Source organism: Pseudopodoces humilis, chromosome 5 (genome assembly GCF_049639895.1).
Source record: "Pseudopodoces humilis isolate 2021_Gansu_Grassland_sample_001 chromosome 5, ASM4963989v1, whole genome shotgun sequence".
Classification (NCBI taxonomy): domain Eukaryota; kingdom Metazoa; phylum Chordata; class Aves; order Passeriformes; family Paridae; genus Pseudopodoces; species Pseudopodoces humilis.
Window position 1 is genome coordinate 70,347,328 of NC_142204.1, and position 19,476 is coordinate 70,366,803.

The 19,476-nt window shown below is 46.2% G+C and overlaps 1 protein-coding gene across 1 annotated transcript in view; it reads right to left on the bottom strand.

Annotated features, from left to right (window-relative positions):
• Nucleotides 1-12,635: 12,635 nt before the first annotated feature.
• PLXNA4 (plexin A4) overlaps nucleotides 12,636-19,476 on the bottom strand; it is a 423,238-nt gene continuing 416,397 nt past the window's right edge. The window contains exon 32 of the mRNA XM_088054749.1: nucleotides 12,636-19,117. Coding sequence (XP_087910875.1) covers nucleotides 19,022-19,117 — 96 coding nt within the window. The 3' untranslated portion in view covers nucleotides 12,636-19,021. The remainder of the gene's footprint in view (nucleotides 19,118-19,476) is intronic.

A 19,476-nucleotide genomic window follows, 5' to 3' on the forward strand; every position in this document is an offset into this window, starting at 1 on the left:
ATCATGGAATGGTTTGTGTTGGAAGGGACATTAAACATCACCCAATTCCAACCCACTGCCATGGTCAAGGACATTTTCCATCACCCCAGGTTCCTCCAAGCCCTGTCCATCCTGGCCTTGGACACTTCCAGAGATCCAGGAGCAACCACAGCAACCTGTTCCAGGGCCTCCCCACCCTCTGATTAAATAATTTCTTCCTAACATCCGATCTAAACCTATTTATTTCAGTTTAAAACCACTTGCAAAGTGCCCTTTACAAGGACACTATACACCCTTCTAAGAAGTCTGTCTTCCTTGCCTTTCCTCTACAAGCAGCAGCAGGGCAGCAGCAGCCCCGTTACGCCTCCGTTTGGGGGATCCTGATTGTTATTAATGATAATAACAGCACTCACAGGCCCTAATCAGAGCCAGCGCTGGGCTGGCTCCTGGCTGAAACACCAGACACCTTCACAGCTCCCTGTCCTTTTGTGACACCGTAGGAGGGTGTAATTAACCTGACACCAGCAAGAAATCTGCTGCTTGGTATTTTCCCCAATCTTGCTCTCCCAGAATTTTCCTTTTCCAGACAATATGTGAGATTCACCCTTAGTTTTCTGTGTTTTCTCTAGACACCAAAATGCTGCTCCTCCCTTCAAGCACTACTAACGTTACCCTGAAAGCAGAAATGTTGGTTTTGTCGACTTTTATAAATCATTACCCAAATATTTCAGCACCTGTTTGATTTGTGTAGTCCTATTAATTTCATTCAGGTTTAAGCCCTGTCAGTTACAAAACCGAGGCCAGTGATGTGCTGTAAATTTGAAAGCACATGAAACATTTGTGCCCTGTTTAAGAGCAGTTTGATAAAAGTGCAGTTTTCTGTGCTGGAAACCCTTGAGAGATGTGCAAAAACCACTCAGTTATGGAAGTAGTAGATGGAGAAATTACCTATATGTTATAATTCTGATTAAATGTGGGGAGACATGGTTCAGAGGTAAAGAATGTGCCTTGTGAAATTGTCAGTGACCAGCAGAAGGAAAACATCCTCTTGCAGAGAGCTGGATTCTGATCCTGACACCCAAAATACCCAGCTTGTAGCACCCAAAAAATTATGCTTGCCCAGCTGGTGCCACCCAAGTGTCACCTGAGCTGTGATTTCACCTCCCTCCCACCCAGCCTGTCTCGCTCTGCTGGCTTGGGGCACTCCAAGCCCATGATCCCTTCCACTGCAAGCTGATCTTCCCAGGAGATAATGAACATATTTCAGGCAATCGGTCATTAGGAGCCCGTTTGCTTCCACTTGTGTCAGAGCTGAGTCTGGGCTCCTTTGGGGAATTGTCTCGCTTCATTTCCACGGAGAGCTCAGGTCTTAGGTGATCTTGAAAATATCATGGATCTACCTAAAAAGTATAAAATCATTCTTCAGGCAAACTTCTGAGGCAATTTATTAGCAAACCCTGAATATGTGTTAGTCCAAATCCCTCATCTCCTCTTCCTCTCTGGGAAATAAACAGATTTTTTTTTGTTTAACAAGGTGAAGCAGACTTGAGGATGAAATGGGAAGCCAAACACACTCTCTTCAATATTGCTGCTGTCATCTTTGTGGTCCCCACGAGGTTTCTCTCAGCCATCACCTATCCCTGGCAATTTTCCTGGGCTGTGCACTGAGCTAGATCCCCTGGTGCAAGTGCAGGCAGTGTTTCCAATATACAGGTGTTGCAGTGGGAAGGGAGAGGCCTCTGCTCTGCTCCTTCCCTGGGCAGAGAGAGAAGCTGCTGGGCAGCTAAAGGGAGAACCTGGCAAAGTTTGAAGCAGAACTTTTTATTACAAAATGTAATGCTCCATAGCCCTCTGGGGCCCGTATTGTTTTGGGTTTTGTTCTGATTCCAAAAGGTGCTGCTCAGCCCTGTCACTCTCTCAGTGCTGAGTATTGTGAACTGTATTTGCCTTCTCCTTTCTCCTGCTGTTTCTCACTGTAGAACCATCCATGGCAGAAGAGGAAAGGGATAATTCTTGGATTTCATTTCTTAAACCATTTCTAACACCCTGGATTACCTGTGCAGCCTCCAGGTGCTTCTGCAGAACCACAGGTCTCTGCATCATGCATTTCCCATGTCTCCTTTACCAGCCCCTGATGGGGCTGTTGGCACTTTTACCCCCTTGGACCCAGCTGATGGATCAGCCTTGCTGATGAATTAAAGTGGGGAGGTTCCTCTGAGCCCAAAGCAGGATAAAAACATGGTGAATAAACAAGATGTGCAGCAAGGAGTAAGAATCTCATTTTTCTCTCTTGCTGACAAACACCTGGTGTGGCTCAGGTCTGCCTGGGAACCAGGAGAAGGCAGGTGATCTGCCCTACCTGACTCCAAGGTGCTGGGACCAGCCCAGACAAGGAGTGATGTTTTTAATTCTCTTCCAGCACCCCAAGTGTCCAGGCCAAGGGAGAGAGAAGGGATCAGTTCACAAGACAAGGAAGAGAAGAAAAGCTGCATTCCCCAGCACACTGTGACTTGAAAGCTTTAGCACAAGAAAGAGTAAGCCCTGGAGCGCTACCCTAGCCTAAGTTATTCCCACTTCTCCATTCTTCTCTCTTTTCCTAATTTTCTCCCCTTTGATCTTGACTGGCTGCTTCTGAGGCTTGCATAATTTCCCCCTTGGGCAAGAGGAACAGCTGCAAACCTTCCCTTTCCTTCCTTGAGACACAACCTGCAGGCCGTTTTCTCATTTGGGTGCCTGTGGACGAGATCTGCCTTCCAGCACCAGGTCACCTTCATCTGGGCCTTTCCAGGGTGAACCAGGGACATTTTTTGGCTTCAGAGAACTGGCCATGACTTTTCTCCAGAGGTAACTCCACGTGGAATCTTTGTGATGCTGATGGTTGGCAAGTTTGGAGTCCACGGTCAAGCCACTGTGGCTTTGGTGTCTGAGGACAGCTCAGCTCCTCTCCCACATCCTCAAAACTATTTGCTGGTGTCTTAGGGCACGTTAATCCATCAGGGTTACTTGTGGTTGAAATAAATTGAATTTGAGAGGTGCTTCCATGCATTGCTGAGCCCACGGCAGCAAGGAGAGGAGAAGAGCTGAGGTGTTTCACTTCTGCAAGGCTCAAACTGCAGGAGACACACGGATATTCCTGCTGGATGTTTCTGGAGTGATCTCTATACAGATGGATAAAGGCAGAAACAGGATTTTTTTCCCCCCAAGATCGTGCTGTGACTGGAAAAGGAAATATTGCTTCACCAACACTTACTGGCCTTACAGTTTTAGAAATATTGTTGGGGTTTTTCATCTCTTCATGTCACTGAGAAAGGGAAAAATGGGAGACTTTTCTCAGCACAGAGAAGTCACCAGCAGGACCAAGGAGTAATGATGGCTGAGCTGAGCTCTCTTTGTCAGTGTTTGAAGGGTTAATATGGGCTTAAACCAAAGCAGAGGTCCCAAAAACCTGCTCAGTAGGCCTGTGGGCAACTCCAAATCTTCCTTGTGTTCAGTCTTCTCCTGCTGACAGCGTGTCTCCAGATGAGAGCCTGTGTGTCTCTGTGTGCTTGCAGACAGTGGTTTCCCCCCCTTGGATGCCGCTATTTCTCGCTCCTCTGAGATGGAGATGTAGAGGGATTCCCATCCCATCACAAGGAAATACCTGCTGTTCTTAAAGAATCCAAAGCCTAACCCTGAGAAAACTCTCAGGGAAGTGTTCATCCTCCAAAAACTGCTGCTGTCCCCACACAGGCTGGAACTGTGGGACAGGACAGATTATTTTGGAGGTTTAACTCATCCCCCAGACTGAGAATTGGCCATTTTTCCTGTGAATTATGTCACATTCCTCATCAAATCTATGCTAGTCACATTTTTACAGCATTTTTGTGAATGGAATTTTTAGGGCCTAAATTGCTGAGAAAAGCAGTGATGGTTTGTTCTGCATTTAATGTTTTAATTATGATTTTTGTTTCTGCTTCTCGACTGGAAAGGTTGGGTTTTTTTTCTCTTTTCTTTTTGCTAACTGTGAGTTTATAAAGACATTGGCCAGGTGCCTGGAGCTGAGCACTTTTCTCTTGCAGGTATTTATCCTGAAAATATTTAAAGGAAATATTGGCAATGGTACAAACACTCACCTTATTGCAGAAATCCCACTCTCAAGCAAGTTGACTAATTTTAAAAAGAGAGAAGGAGTTGAAGCCAATGTTTTTAGTGTGAAAATGACATTCAGTTGCAACAGTGACTGAAAAAATAGTTTTCAAGTCCAAATCTGCCATAAACTGGTCATGTAAAATATCTTAGGATCAGCCCATACTTCAAAAATAAACATTTTTGACATTTTTGTCTAGATTCAGATTGCTGAAAGGAATTGCCGGTGGAGAATGGATGGTGCATAGATGATCCTGCAGAGCTGGAGTGCAGACCTCAAGTCCTACCCTTTGATGACTTCTAATGCCACAGAACACATCCATAAATACCCTTCTTCATGGAAGGCAAGGTCTGCAGCGGTTCCATTGGTGATATCAGAATATTTGCTTCCTCTTCCAGGTGTCCCTGCCCATGACAGGGTGCTGGAACTCGATGATCTTTAAGGTCCCTTCCAACCCAAACCACTGAGTGACTCTATGGCCATTTTGGCTGGCTGGTGTAATCTTTTAAATGGTCCCAGCTCACCTGAAATCATCTGCTAAGGAGCATCCACGGCTCCTTTGAGCCTCAGTGGAATTAGGGCCACATGTGTCTGATCTCTGAGAGCCTTGCAGAGTTACCCCAGCCCCCAGTTGGAGCAGCAGCCACAGGTGAGTTCTTCAGGCTGTTTCTGGTGATCCAAGGCAGGCAAACCCTGGGTGAGGGTGAGAGGTCAGCGGTGAGGAGGTGAAGGCAGGGCTGTCAGACCATCCTGGTCACAGGACATGGAATGAATCACACGATCACAAAATCATGGAATGGTTTGGATTGGAAGGGATCTTTAAGATCAGCCAGTCCCCGCCCCTGCCATGGGCAAAAACACCTCCCACTATCCCAGGTTACTCCAAACCCTCTCCAACCTTGGACACTTCCAAGGATCCAGGGCCAGCACCAGCTTCTCTGGGCAACCTGTGCCAGGGCCTCACCAACCACAGGGAAGAATTTCTTCTTTATATGTAATCCAAACCTATTTATAGCTAATGGAATCAAACCTTTCCTATTTATATCCTTCTTATATCTCATCCAAACCTATTCTTTATATCCAATTCAAAGGCATTTCTCCTTGTCCAGTCACTCCATTCCCTTATCAAAGTTCCCTCTCATGGCCCCTTCAGGCACTGGAAGGTGTTACAGGAACTCCCTGGAGCTTTACCTTCTCCAGGCTGAACAATCCCACCTCTCCCATATGGAAGGTTGCCTTACCTTGGAAATCCTGTGTTTTTAAGAGTGAGAAAACACCAAATGAATGCTGTTGTGCTGCTCAGGACTGCTTTAGAACTGTCTCCATGTCCTCCACCCCATGTGGGTTCTTGCAGCTTTCATGGGTCTCTTTCAGCCCTCTCAAAGGTAAGATTCAACAAGAAACTTTCAGGTGGCTGATGAAAATATCCAACAGGATTAAAAGTGGTTATAGGTGTGCCTAGAAGTTTATCCAGACATTTTCTCAGTCAGATGCAGCAGTCTGTGTGTCCCTAATATTCTCTCTCTTCTTTTATCATGCTCTTTTGCAGGTGAATGTAGCAATTCAAAAAACAACTTCCTTCCCTCTCCTTTCATTCCCTCTCTGAAAGGCACACTGATTATTGTTGGGGTTTTTTTATTTTTAAGAGTAATCTGAGCTTTACAGGACCTCTGCTCTCAGGCTGCTTCAGATATTACATTGACAATTCCCAGCTAGATTTATCTCCAAGGATATTCAGTGCCTCCTGATGGTATTATCCTTCTGCTAATTGAAATTCTGTCCTAAGGAAGGAAAATGATAGATTTCCAAAGGGGAGCAAGAAATAGCAAGGCAAAAATGTAAACCAAAACAAACCTCTAACACAATTCCAGAGGCTAGAAATCTGGAACAATGTTTTATTCCTTTCCCTTACATTCAGCTTCCCAAAGGGGCCGAGTTATCAAATATTACATGGGGTAATCTTGGTAATTAAAGAATTTATACACATATATATGAAACCCCACAATGCTGATCACAGGGCACAGTCCAGTTTACAGAGCACTCTTCTGCTGGGATTCACCAAGACCCCTGCTGCCTTCTTATCAGTTGGCTTTTTAAGAGTTCTTAGTTGTTTTAATCCATTTTTTTCCCAGATGTTTTGCCTTGTACCATTTTGGAGTTTGTTATATGGCTTAAAGCCCACACATGACACGTATTTTTGACCGGTGAAAGAACCTTCCCAGAGTGCCGTTTTTAGAGTCAGGAGCACAAAATACCCTCAAAATTTGTACCACTTGTCAGGAAAAGCCATTCCAAGTGTTCTGGAGCTGCTGCCTAACTCAGAGCACCACGAACCCTTTGGCTTTTCAGCTTTGAGCTCACAAGAGCATTTAAGTTTAAACAAACAAGGAAAATTTGCTGCTTTTTTCACTGTGGTTTGACATGGGCACAAATCCCTCCTGTCTTCAAGTGGGTTGGTGATCATTTATATCATAAAATACACAAAGGGTCACAAAAATGACAGAGAAGGTGCAGAAATCCCTGAGCCACTGCGAAATGCTGTTCTGCCATTTCCCACGTTGGGATGTCCAGCACTTCCAGGTCCTGCTCCTTGACCTATCACACCAAATTCCTGAGTGCAGAAGGATGTAAAGGTTCTGGTGGAAAGAGAAAAAGGGGTATTGAGAAAATGTGAAGTGCCCAAACCCAGTTTTATCTTACTTATGCAGAGCCACCAGCAGGTTTGGCAGAAGATGGGGTAATCACATCTTCCTGTCTCAGTTTGTGTCTGACCCTAGAAAATCCTTCCTTTCTGGACTTTGCTTTCCTCTTGGTGAATTAGTGCTGAAGGTATTTTATGATGCCTCCCAGCTTTAACTTCCAAAGGATTTGCAGTCTGGCTTGTCAGCTATTGAGGGGAATCTTTGGGAAACATGGATCTCCTCTGAAGCCCAGGGTGCCCAAAACACCCCACAAACAAAACAAGGTTGGAATAATTTAGTTTTATCCAACTTATAACGCTGAAATATTCCAGACTGGCTTTCTGCTTGTAAACACCTGCATGTAAATGCCAGCAAAATCATAAATGGGTGTCCCCAAGCCCCTCCTTGTCCCCATAACCATCAAAAATAATGCAGTTCAGGGGAAATACCTTGTTTGGCCCAGCTTGAAAAGAACCAGGGTATGTTTTCATTGAGGAGGTTTAATGTGGGTTGGATGTTTGCAGTCTGGCTTGTGCCAGGGAATGGGTTGTGGATAAATAGGATTGAGGAGTAGAGTGAGCACTGCTCTCACTCTCCAGGGTCAAGGGAAGGGCATTGGGTGTGAGTGGTCAGCACTGTGGGACACCCACTGCTTTTATGTCTCTACCAAGAAGGGAAAGAAGGAGAAAGGAGATGAAAGTGGGGAAAGAGAGGAGCCCTGGGTGAAGCCTGGAAGCTCCATCCTGTGAAGATGGAAGAACAGCAGGAAGAGGGATGAATTTACAGCCCCAGATGGCTCCTTGCATTTGTCCTCCTGCAGACAAACAGCCCCCCTTTGAATTATGGGGCTGTAATTCTGCTTGGGGACGGTGCACGGGAAGAGGGGGGGAGGCTGTGAGAGCTGTTTGGTGGTTTGTGACCTCCCCAGAAGCCCTTGATGGAATTCCAGCCCCATAACTCACAGCTGCCTCTTCTGGATCCAATTCACTGGAGGTCTCTGATGTGGAAGTTGAGCTGGAGTTCGGAGCTGTGCCTTGCCCCTGCTGGGGAGTTAATCAGATTGCCTTTGCTAATGCAAAGCAGGGCAGCTTTATGAGCTGGTTTCCCTGGATTCTGGCTCGGCTGGGGCACTGGGAAAGCACAGAGCAAACTTGGGTGCCGTTAATGTAATTGGATCAGTGTCTGCACTTCTTCTTTCAGAGTCATTCATCACCAAGAAAGAGCACAGGTCCAGAGGCATGGCATGGCCCCTGGGGTGACCCTGATGAGCCCTGGACATTTTCTATTTGGCTCTTCCCAAGGGCTGAAAGCTGCCTGCAGGTTTGTCCCAAACTGCAGATGAGCACCCAGCTCAGGGCCACCGGTCCCAGTCCAGGACATGAGATCTGGCTCAATTCCACACCTGTGGTCCTGATCCATAACATTCCAGAGAAGAACAGGTCCTGATGCTACCTCAGGGTCTCTATTTTGGCACCCCAGTTCTCCTCCAGCAAAAGTTCATCCAACTCAACAGGACACCTTGTCCAGGACTAACTTGACGCCAGCCAGTGGTGTCTGAGACAAAGCTGGGATGTCCTGGAATATCGCACTTGTTCCACTGGTTCCACAGATTTCCCTCTGCCATCCTCTCTCTGCCCCCAAATTCCATGTTTCAAAACTTAAATCCAACTTCAGACCATTTCTTAGGGCTCATTCTCTTCCCCACACCAGCCCCAAACAAGTAAACACCACACACTCAGAGCAGACAGAACCTTTAAAGCACCTCCTTTTCCAACATTTTTTTACCAACACCTCCTGACCCAGCAGACCTTTTCCTGGTATTTTTTTGGTCTAGCTCTGTATATTTGGCCCTGTGAAGCCAAATATCTTAGAGTTTATGGGGCAGAGAGAGCCAAACTGGATGAATTTTTACCCATGAAGGGAAAAAAAATCCACAATAGATGCTCATCTCAAGCTGTGCCTGTCCATTCTCTAGTGGAAAACAGTCCAAAATTAACAGCAAAACATCACAGAAAATTCAACAGAGCCTGGTACTCCACTTTGGCCTTCTTTTATTTACAAGCACAGATGCAGCCAGGAAAAACATGATGCCTGCTGGTGTTCTCTGCTTGTCATGTTCCTGCCCACAACATGTTTGTGTGTGGTGAGCTGTGTGCTGACCTGCCTGCCTGTGTTGTAGGAACCAGGGCTGCATCCCATATGGCAAACTGAAGGAAAGCTGGCCTGTGGAGAAGTCTTGGCACCGTGTTTGGTTTGGGGAGTTAAAAGGCCAGTGAGTACATTCCCCATTAGAATTTATGAGAAGACAGGAAATTCAAAGGGGTAAATAATAACAATAATAATAATAATTAATATTAACAAAACAAATATTCCTCTCTCTTATTTTTTTTTTCCCTTGAATGTCTTAGCTGAAGGCAAAAGACCAAATTGATTCCTGCTTTCCTCCCAAATGCTTGCTGGGTTGTGGGAACACACAGCACATGGCAGAGAAGTTCAGGGCTCTGCTGTCTGTATAACAAGAGAGTTTTCCTAAAACAATTACAGCAAAAAAAAGTCAAGGAAGAGCCACTGCTGGGATTCATCCCACCTGGCTTTGGAAAGGCACACTGCAGTCCTCTGCAGCTGAGTGAGCTCCTCCCTGGGGCCAGCCAGAGGAAACTGCATTTCCCTCTGTCAGTCACTGGCCTATTTGAGCCAGCAGGGCTGTAATGGGCTGCTTTGGACCCTGGAAGGGCTCGGTTTTCACTGGTGGCTGCACAGAGAGACAGGACAAACCCCACAGGAGAAAACACCCATGGCTACTCAGAAAACTCAGCAGAAGAGGTGAATTTGTAGAAATCCTGCTCTGACTTACCTGATCCAGTGGGAGGTCTCCCTGCCCATGGCAGGGGGTTGGAACTGGATCATCTTTAAGGTTCCTTCCAACCCAAACCATTCTGTGATTTTATTAATAAAACCTCCGTGATCCCAGGGTCATTTTCTTGCCACTCAATAAGCTGGAACACCTTGGTACTGAAGCTGGCAGGTCTTTGCAGGGCAAGGCACTCAGAGTTCTGGTCCCTACCCCATCACCCCCTTGGTGAGGTGCACCTGGGGCTGAGCACAGCGAAGGGATCCCTTGGACAAGTGATATCCAGTGGGCACGAGAGAGCTGATGCTGCAGTTATTCCCTGCTGAACCAGGACACCCCCAGGAGGGGGAATGGCGAGGGAACATCTTAATGCAATCCAGGCAGCTGAACATGGGAAATGGGAAATAGCAAAGGCAAATGGAATCCTCCCCAGGGTGCTGGAAATGCTCCTGCTCAGCTGACATCTGGGATTACTTTGGGAAGCTGAGCTGCAGAGGAGTTCCCAGCTTTTACCTGGGAGATAAAGACCATCTCTGAGCTTTGCAGGGCCTTTTCCCCTGCCAGGTTTCTGTGGGACGCTGGAGGATATTATTTACACCAGGGATGCCACAGAACTGAAGCAAATGCTCACCATTTCCTCAGTGGAGGAGCTGGAAGAAGGCAAGGATTGAGGCACAGGAAATGGCTGTGATTTCTCATGGACCACAAAAGCTTTGAAAATGCCTCTTTTCTGTGGCTTGTGGGAGGGAGAATCCAGCATGGACAGAGAAACACAAAGTGACTTTATGGAAAGGATGTGGCACTTGGGGACATGGGTTAGTGGTGGCTTGGCAGTGCTGGGTTAACAATTGAATTTGGTGATCTTGGAGTGCTTTTCCAACTTAAACGAGGGGAAGGTGGCTCCTGCCTGCTTTGTAAATCCCTACTTGGCCTGGAATATCCAGTTTAGCTCATCTGGGAGCTGGACAGAGGCATTCCAGAGGCTGGAACTGGGGGAAGAGGCTGCTGCCTCCAGTCTCTGTCCCACACATGTGACCACAGCCAAGGTCCCAGGGAGCATCAGAGTGATGCCCTGTCCTGCTGCAGACAGATCCATGCCAGAGATTTTCCTCCTCCCTCCTACTCTTTCAGCTTGCATTAAATCCACTGGAAACTCTCTGCTGAGCAGAGCCCACACATGTAATCCCCCCAAAAACAAACATTTTCCAGCTGACAACAGGGAGTTACCACAAGCCTGGGATCTGCTTGCTTGGCTGTGCTCAGTAATTGCAGCTCCATTCAATACTTGGAAGGGTGTTTTTGTGGGAATAGTTGGTGTTTTCTTGTTTCCCAGTCTTGGCATGGAAGACAAGTGGAAACTGGTCCAGGATGTATCAACAGGGTCACTCACAATATTCATCCCAACCATGCCCTGCCCTATGGATTCTTTCAAATCTGTCACACAGCTGTGAGCAGTCACAGAAACAGGGACTGGGTGGGTTGGGATTGGTGCTGGGCTGCAGAGAGCTTTCCTTCTGAGATTCCAGGCAATCCATTTCACCTCTTTGTGCCTCAGGTTCCTCCCCACCTTTTCCTTTTCCTGTCTGCTCTTGCTGACATGGAAGCTGTTATTCCTACAGAGGCATTCTCACTCTTGTGCAGTTTCTGGCAGAGACACAGCCTAAAACTACTCTGCTGGAAGTGTAAATACAACCACTTTGTCTGAAAGGAAGGTTTTAGTGAGATATTTTAGTTTAGGTTTAAACAATGCCCTGAAAAACAAAACACTTCACAACTCTTTATTTAGAGGTGGTTTTGGGTTTTACCCTAAACACACTGATAATTCAGAAGAGCCAAAACCTAAAGCTCTTCCTTGCACACAAAATTTTTTAGCATCAATTCCCAAACTCACCCTGCTGGCCTGAGGGGTCTGGTGGGGGATGCTCGTGTGGATGACACACTGCTGGGACTGGCTGGGCTGCTGATGGGATGTGATGGCAGAGTGATTTGAGCCCCAGCCTCTTCCTCCGTGTCCCAAGGAGCAGCTGGACAATGAGATGTCTCATTTCCACGGCTGGATGTGGTCAGTTACAGGTGAACATATGCTGCTCCTCTACAGGGACCCAGACATTGCTGAGCAGTAGCAGGCTGAAGCTGTCAGAGCTGCATTCATTCCTTTCCCTCTGAAACCCATTCTCTCCCTTCCTTTTCATGATCTCCATGGAGCTGAGACTGTAGAAAGCTGTTTGCATTCCACGAGCCTCATACATGGTTCCTTTAGTAGCATCCCTGAATTCATGAGCTTGTCAACCTATTTTTTTTTTTATTTTTAATAGAGCTGATGACACCCCAAAAGCAAATGGAAAGAAAAAACCTCTCTGGATCCCACCTCTGCAAGAAAAAAAGCAGACAAACCAAAAAATGCCTTTTTGTGTGACAGGGAAAGGAAAGGAAAGGAGCGGAAAGGAGCGGAAAGGAGCGGAGAGGAAAGGAAAGGAAAGGAAAGGAAAGGAAAGGAAAGGAAAGGAAAGGAAAGGAAAGGAAAGGAAAGGAAAGGAAAGGAAAGGAAAGGAAAGGAAAGGAAAGGAAAGGAAAGGAAAGGAAAGGAAAGGAAAGGAAAGGGAAGGAAAGGAAAGGAAAGGAAAGGAAAAGGAAAGGAAAGGAAAGGAAAGGAAAGGAAAGGAAAGGAAAGGAAAGGAAAGGAAAGGAAAGGAAAGGAAAGGAAAGGAAAGGAAAGGAAAGGAAGCTACAGAATGTGTGGATATGGGGACATGGTTTAGTGGTGGACATGGCAGTGTTGGGTTAACAGCTGGACTTAATGATCTTTAGGGTCTTTTCCAGCTTTTCCTTGACTTCAGTTCCCTCCCTTTGGCTCCATTTGACACAGAAAGCAGCAATCACAGCCTGGGGCATTTTTATTTCTTTATTTTTTTTTTAATAAACTTTATTCTATATTACAAATAGTTGTTTGTTTTTTTTTTCTTTTTTGTTCTGGACTGCAAAATAGGAATGCCTTATATTTACATACACAGGTATACAATTAATTATAACAAAGGTACAGAAGCTTTGCCTTTACCAAGTAACAACGGGATTCCAATTTAAATAGTATAGATTTTATTTCTTTCTTTTTTAACTAGGATCAGTTCAAAAGAAAATCAAACCAACAACAACAACAACCTAAGAAAAAAGGATCCCAACCTCCTTTCTAATGCTGTCTTGACATCTCTTTGAGGCTGTTAGTAACACTGTGGTGAAAGGAAATGTCTTTCCATCGATTTTAAGTTGGAAGCTTTAGCAAAACAGAGAATGAGACTTCTGGGCTCACATGTATGTCCAAGACACAGGGGCAGACACAAGGAAGGGCCTCTCTTGTGACCTTAAATAATCCAGTTGCCTCTCAATTCCTTGGGGAAAACACTGGGAGCATTTAGCTAGCACCTAATCTCTCTGCTTCCTTACCCCAGCCTGGGCTGGAAAGTGGAATTTCTCCAGGGAATGGAGAAAGAGCAGCATAGAAAGTTTAAATAACACCAAGTTTCTCTTAAGGTACTTCAGAAAGGACTTCAAGCTTGGACATGTGCCTTGATTTCTCCAGCTGGCTCTTGTGCCTCAGTCTATCTGAAAGAGAACAGCAATTTCTCCACTGGGGAATGCCAGACCACACCAGTAAGAGAAAGGAATGCTGAAAAGAGCCTGAATGTCCTGGTTTTCCCTCTGTTTTCCACACCCAGGTTTGCTTTACTGAGCTTCCCTGCACACTGCTCTCTGCTGCGAGCGTCTTTGAGGTGATCTGTTTCCAAGCAGAAAGAATTTCTTGAGGTAAACTCTCCATTTTTAGAACAGAAGATTAAAAAATAAAAACAAAAAACCAACCAAACAAAACCAACCGAACAATGAACAAACAACAATAACGACAGAAATCAAACACGTGGCAGGTTGATTAGACTAAGCAGCTTTATAACTTCAGTGGGGTTTTTGGTGGGTTTATTTTTCCAAGTGTAAATTCTGTTTGTTTTGTTTGTTTTTTTTACTTTTTTTGACATCTTTCTACAATTTTTTATATTTTTTTTGCTGTTAGCCTGTGTCCCTTTGGGTGCTTCTCCAAGTGTAGAGAACTGAGCCATCCCAAATAAAATACTGTTGACAAGCTCTGTTTTCAAAGCATTCTCCACAAAATAGTCACTCCCAGTAAGACAACACGATTTTTTTTGGAGAAAGGGGCACTGCACAGTCACAGAGGTGAGGGAAAACTGCAGGATTCCATGGACCAAACACTACCCTGAAGTGGGAGCTGCGCCAGATGCAAAGCAGGAAAATTCAGGCTGGGAATGGGCAGGAGGTTGAAGTTCACACTGTGATGTTGAGGTTCACGTGTTTCAACAGTTTCTTGCTCCACAGCACAACAGGTTTGGATGGCAAGAGTTAGGACATCCCAAAACCTCCACCTGCCCTGGAGGACAACTCTTACTACTTATCTAATGTACAGAGCAAATTGTCCTGGAATCACTGATGCTGTGTGGTCACCCAGGGAAACTGTGGCTGCCCCTGGATCCCTGGAAGTGTCCAAGGCCAGGCTGGACGGGGCTTGGAGCACCCTGGGGTAGTGGGAGGTGTCCCTGCCCACGACAAGGGGTTGGAAAGAGATGATCTTTAAGGTCCCTTCCAACCCAAATCATTCTGTGATTCCGTGATTCTGAGTGTCCTTTGTGCAGACACAAATGTAGGTCCCACTTAGCAGAGCTCTGGGACTAAGTCATTCCTGTTTCCAATCTTCCTTTGGAAGAGTCTCCCACATAGCAGTGTCTGTTCCCAAAGCACTTCGCTAAAGCCTTGGGGAAGGACAGATCTACATTTCATGTTTTGACATAGTTCTGAACAATTGTCCTCATATTGGCTGTTATGTGCTTGGATTTTTACCTCACAGGCATCCCAGACTCCAGGAACCTCAGAGGGGAAGGCTTCAACAGCAAAGCTGACCACTGACTGGGCTCTTGAAATTTCATCTATCAGTTTTCGACAGCATTATTAAAAATAATGACACTTATCTGGTTTGCTTGGTCTCATTCTCTTCATGGCAAACATTTTCCTGTAAGTGAATGCACAAGATTGGGAAACTTTGGTAATCACTTTTCAATCAAAGCAATTACCAAACAAAATTCTGCTGGTAAATCTTCATGACCCAATAAATTTAATGGTCTTCAGTGTCAAAAATTCAAGATAAAACAACTGCAGTGGTAACACTACAGGGATGAAAAGTGGCACAGCCCTCTTATCTACTGGAGCAAGGTTGGTGTGTGCTGGGTTGGACCAAACCTTTGGATACGTTCAGGACAGGATGAAGAGTGGGAAGAGAAGGACTGAGGCATGTTTTAACATTCAGGCTGTGATTTTAGAGTTCTTTTCCAACCCAAATGAATCTATGATTCTACACTAGGAGAGGAAGGTGACCTCGGGTGGATTTCTCCTTGATGGTTCTCCTGCGCTGTCTGTTGGAGGACGAACAACCTCCACCACCTCATTCTGTACAGACACAAACTTCCCCACACTGGTGTTCACTGGAAGGCTCAGCCTGCACCAGCACACGGTGTGATGGATCAGTTCCCAGATCACTGTCACTGACAGCTGAGTCCCACTCATGAGGACATGAAGTGTTTGCAGAGGAGCTGTCCACCCTTTGCTCCTCTAACCCAGCAGCAAAGCCCCAATCCAAACCCTGCAGTGAAGAAATAATCTTGAGTCTCTCCACAGAACCTCAGAGAGTCCTCAAGAGTTCCCTTTCCCCTGTTTCTGATGGTGCTGCAGGTGTCAGCATTAATTTTTTGATTGCAGTGTTTGAGAAACGCCCATAAAGGTCAGCCTATCATCTGGAATATTCCGGATATTAGGAGCCTGTCCATGGGCTTCTAGGAACTTTGGCTCCAGTTCTCTCCATGGGGCTTGAAAAACAGTGTGGGACACTACCTATTCATCAGGAATTTTTGGTCAAGTGTGGAAAGGGAGGTGGGGGAAAAGAAATCAAGGGAAAAAAAACATCCGTGTTGTAGTAGGGCTCATTCTTCTGCTTGTGTCTTTGTTTTTAGTTGTATTTTACATGCACTTAAAAAATAGCTCAACAGGTGAGGCTGGGAAGAAAGATGCCAAGACTTCTCATAGACTGGGGGATTCTGGGACACTGGTTGGAAATGGGAAGGGCACTGAAGGGGACAGGGGAGGAAGCCCACGCATTTACATCACAATTCTGGCACATTTTCCAAGCAAAAAAGCAAATCCAGCTCAAACACCAAAATAAAGAGAAACAGAAAGAAAAAAAAAATAAAGAGGAGATGAAAGAGAAGCAAAATGCAGATTTTCTTTCAAATCCTGGGCATGGGGGAAAGAAGAGGGTGGAGAGAAAGCAGAAATGCCTAAATGGGAAGTTGGAAAGGGTTAAGACACCAATCTCCTGGTGCTTCCCATTTCCCCTAAGTGTTTCATTCTCAGTGTCTCTGAGGTGTTCAAGTTTTTCTCGAAAAATATATATATATATAATATACAGATGAAAAACTTCGTACCAGCAAGAAGAAATAAAATACCAACCATGGAAAACAACCATAACAAACCAAAAACACAGCCCTGAAAACATCAAAAAGAAACAGGGTGAGTCTCAGATTTCCCCTGTGGTGTTCCTCTGACTTCAGTAACAGTGCAGGATCACACCCAGTTCATTTTGATACTTTTTTTTTTTTTTTGTTAAACAGCTTCTTCCTCTCATGTGCGCATGTCCAGGCAGGATCGCCCATCACTCATAACCACTTCCCTCCAAGCCAGCTCTTTGTCCTTAGACTCCTACCATCCAGCTGTGGGTACAAGGCATGACAATAGGGTCCATATTTATCTTTTTGTGGCACTTTGTTTGTCAAAACCTTTGGTTTCTTCCTTTTTTTTTTTTTAATTTTTCCTTTTTTTTTATTTTTTTTTTTTTTAATTTACGTACTTATAAAAAATACTGTGTTTGTGTTGTTTGTTGTCATTTTCTTACCACTGGCTCTGGTGGGACTTCCCACTTTCACAGCCATAATCAATGGATCTGGAACATGCGCCGACGTTATTAAAATGGGTCAACAAAACCATGGCAGAACCAACCAAACCCAAACCATCCCCAATGCGCAGGCCTCTTAAAACTGCTGAGATGTCCATAAGGTGCATGATGAGTCCATCAGCTCAGCAATCCAACAGAAAGCAAGCAGAACCAAAGAAAAAAGGAAGGAACGCACACGCGCACACAGATACACACGCACACGCACAAAATAATCGGAATTGTAATCAAGAGAGAAATGTCTGGGGGTTTAAAACCAAGACGTGTCCCTAAGTTTGCTGTTTCAACATGAATCTGGTGATTTTCTCCCCACGGACACGTCCAGTTTTGGACTGCTGTTCTTTGAGAGGTTTTGGACTCGCCTACGTGTGTATCTGCTTGGCTGAAGGAAACCCTCCCGCTGACTGACTCCTGCTTGCACCAAATCCCCCCTCACACACGCTCAGGATCTGTCACTCCCAAGAGGTTCTGGTTTGATAGCAAGGGACAGGAATAAACCCAAACCAACTCGCTCTGTAATCAATTTACATGCCCTGCCTGCACCCCTTCCTCCCTACAGGTGCAAAGCAGATCCAGGCTGAGGCTCCGAGGATGGGGTGAGGTGGATGTGGGCTGATTCTCCAGCCACTCCTCTGTCTGCCAGGGAGCTCTGCTCGTGTCTGGGGAGATGAATGCTGACCCAGCTCTTGCCTTCCTGGTGTACAAAGAAGGTTCTCCACTCCCCAGGAGTCTCTAATCATGGTGTTATCTGGGCTGGCAGCCGTACGAATGGAACAGCTGAAGGCAGAAGAGATGCAGGAGCTCGCTCCCCTTTGGTTGGCCATGAAACAAGTTGAGATGTTCTGGAGAAGCTGAGCAGAGGATGGGACAGGGAGGGTGATCCCCCACAATTGTCCCATGGTAACAGTGATCCCTGAAGGGATAAGAAGTGCAAAGAGAGATAAAATCCTTCCCAGGCAGCAATTGTGCCTTCAGCAAGGCCTGTTGGTTCCAGAAATGGAGAAGAGGAAAGGACAGGAGTTGGCACCAAAAGGCAGATGGGCTCACAGCAGTTCAGAGACCTCCAGAAGACAGGCAGTTCGGCTGGGGGGATCTAGGTAGAATTTTTTGCAGTGTTTCATTTGGATTTCCTCCAAGATTTCCTTCCAAAATGTGTGGTGACATTTCCTCATAGGAGTGGCTTGGAAGGAAGGCTTTACCATCAGCCCCGTGCACCACCTCTCTTCACAGCAAGCACTTCACTAACCCTCTGATATTCCACTGTGGGAAAACAACAGCTGTGTTCCAGTCGAGGAAACAAAATGGAAAGAACAGCTTAAAAAAAAAAAATTAAAAAAACCCTTCTGGTTCTTCTTTCGAGGCTGAGCTCCTTGCCTGGAACAAACCAAGGCCTGTGGCTCCTGCTTTCCAAGCCGAGGTGGGAATGCGGGGGATGGTGCTGTGCTGTCCATTGCCAGGAGGAGCAGAACCACCACCACGGATGGATGCCACCGAGCAGAGAGAGCGCTTTGCTGCAGGGCTACGACCAACAGGACACGACGGGAAAGACGGAGGGGGACACGCGGCTCTTGGAAAAATAAGAAGAACCATATGAAACACGTGGGCAGGGGAGCGCCGGTCTCCTCGTCCCCTCTTGACCCTTTCCCTGCCCCAGGAGAGCAGCTGATTGCCCAGGCAGGATGAGCCACAGTGGTCCTGCTCTGGACAGAGCTGTGGCATTTCTCAGGGAGCCTCGAGGCTCCTCTCCCAGTGGGTCACTATCAAGAGACAGAACTGCAGCAGCTCTGCAGAAGAGGAGCTGGATTGGCTCTGCCCTCCAGGAGCCCTGCAGGCAGGCTGCCTTCCCCTTGGGGACACTTGAGTAATACTGAGTTCGTTTCCATGTCCGCTCCAGAGGCTACAGCCCTCGGAGGGCAGTTAAAGCAGCATGACAGAAGTTTCCTCCCAGTTTCACCTCTGCAGAGCGAGGACGTGACGCTGGGGGAGGGTTGGTGGGGTTTTTGCGTGTGTTCAATAGTTTCTCTCTAGGGCAAAAGGCAGAGGGGAAGCTGTGAAAAGGAGAGCTCCATCCGAATGTCTTCACGACCCCAGAGCCAAGATTCCTCTGCAGTCTTTTCTTTGAACCCCGGGGCTCTGTCGCTTTGTCCATAGATTTGGGAAGAGAAGGAAAAGAGGGAAAGAGAGAGAGGGGGAGAGAGGGAGAGAGAGAGGAGCGCTGTTCGGGTGACTCTGCTTACAGCCCATCAAAACTTGCACTTGGTAAAGATGATGATCTTGAGTGAGGCACGACTTGGTTTATCCCTCCCAGGGTGTCCCTGGCAGGACAGTTCTCAGCTGTCTATGCTCATGAGGGTTATGACTTGTTCAAGTTTGTAGGCTAGTTTCTGTTTCCCAGCCTGGTCGTCTTGATCGAGGGCTCCGAGAATCTGGAAAAGGAGAGAGGAAGAAGTGATAGGAATTTCTGTTTCTTTCCCCAAAATGACTGAGCCCAGCATCTTAGAGCAGCAGAGGAGGGTTAGCTTTCTCTAAAGCAGGTCCCAGCCTTAGCTTAGATCACTCAAAGGAAGTCAGTCAGCCAGGAGGGAACTAGGCAGGAGGTTTGGATTTAATCTGACTCAGTGCAGACCTCTGGATCACAACCAATGAAATGGATTCTTATCTTGGAGATCAGTTATTTATTTATGAGCTTTATCCATCACCTGGCCATGCCACTTGAGATGCCCTAAGGGGTTTCACATGGCCTTCAATACATAGAACCATGCTGGACACCTTAAAGTCAGTGCTG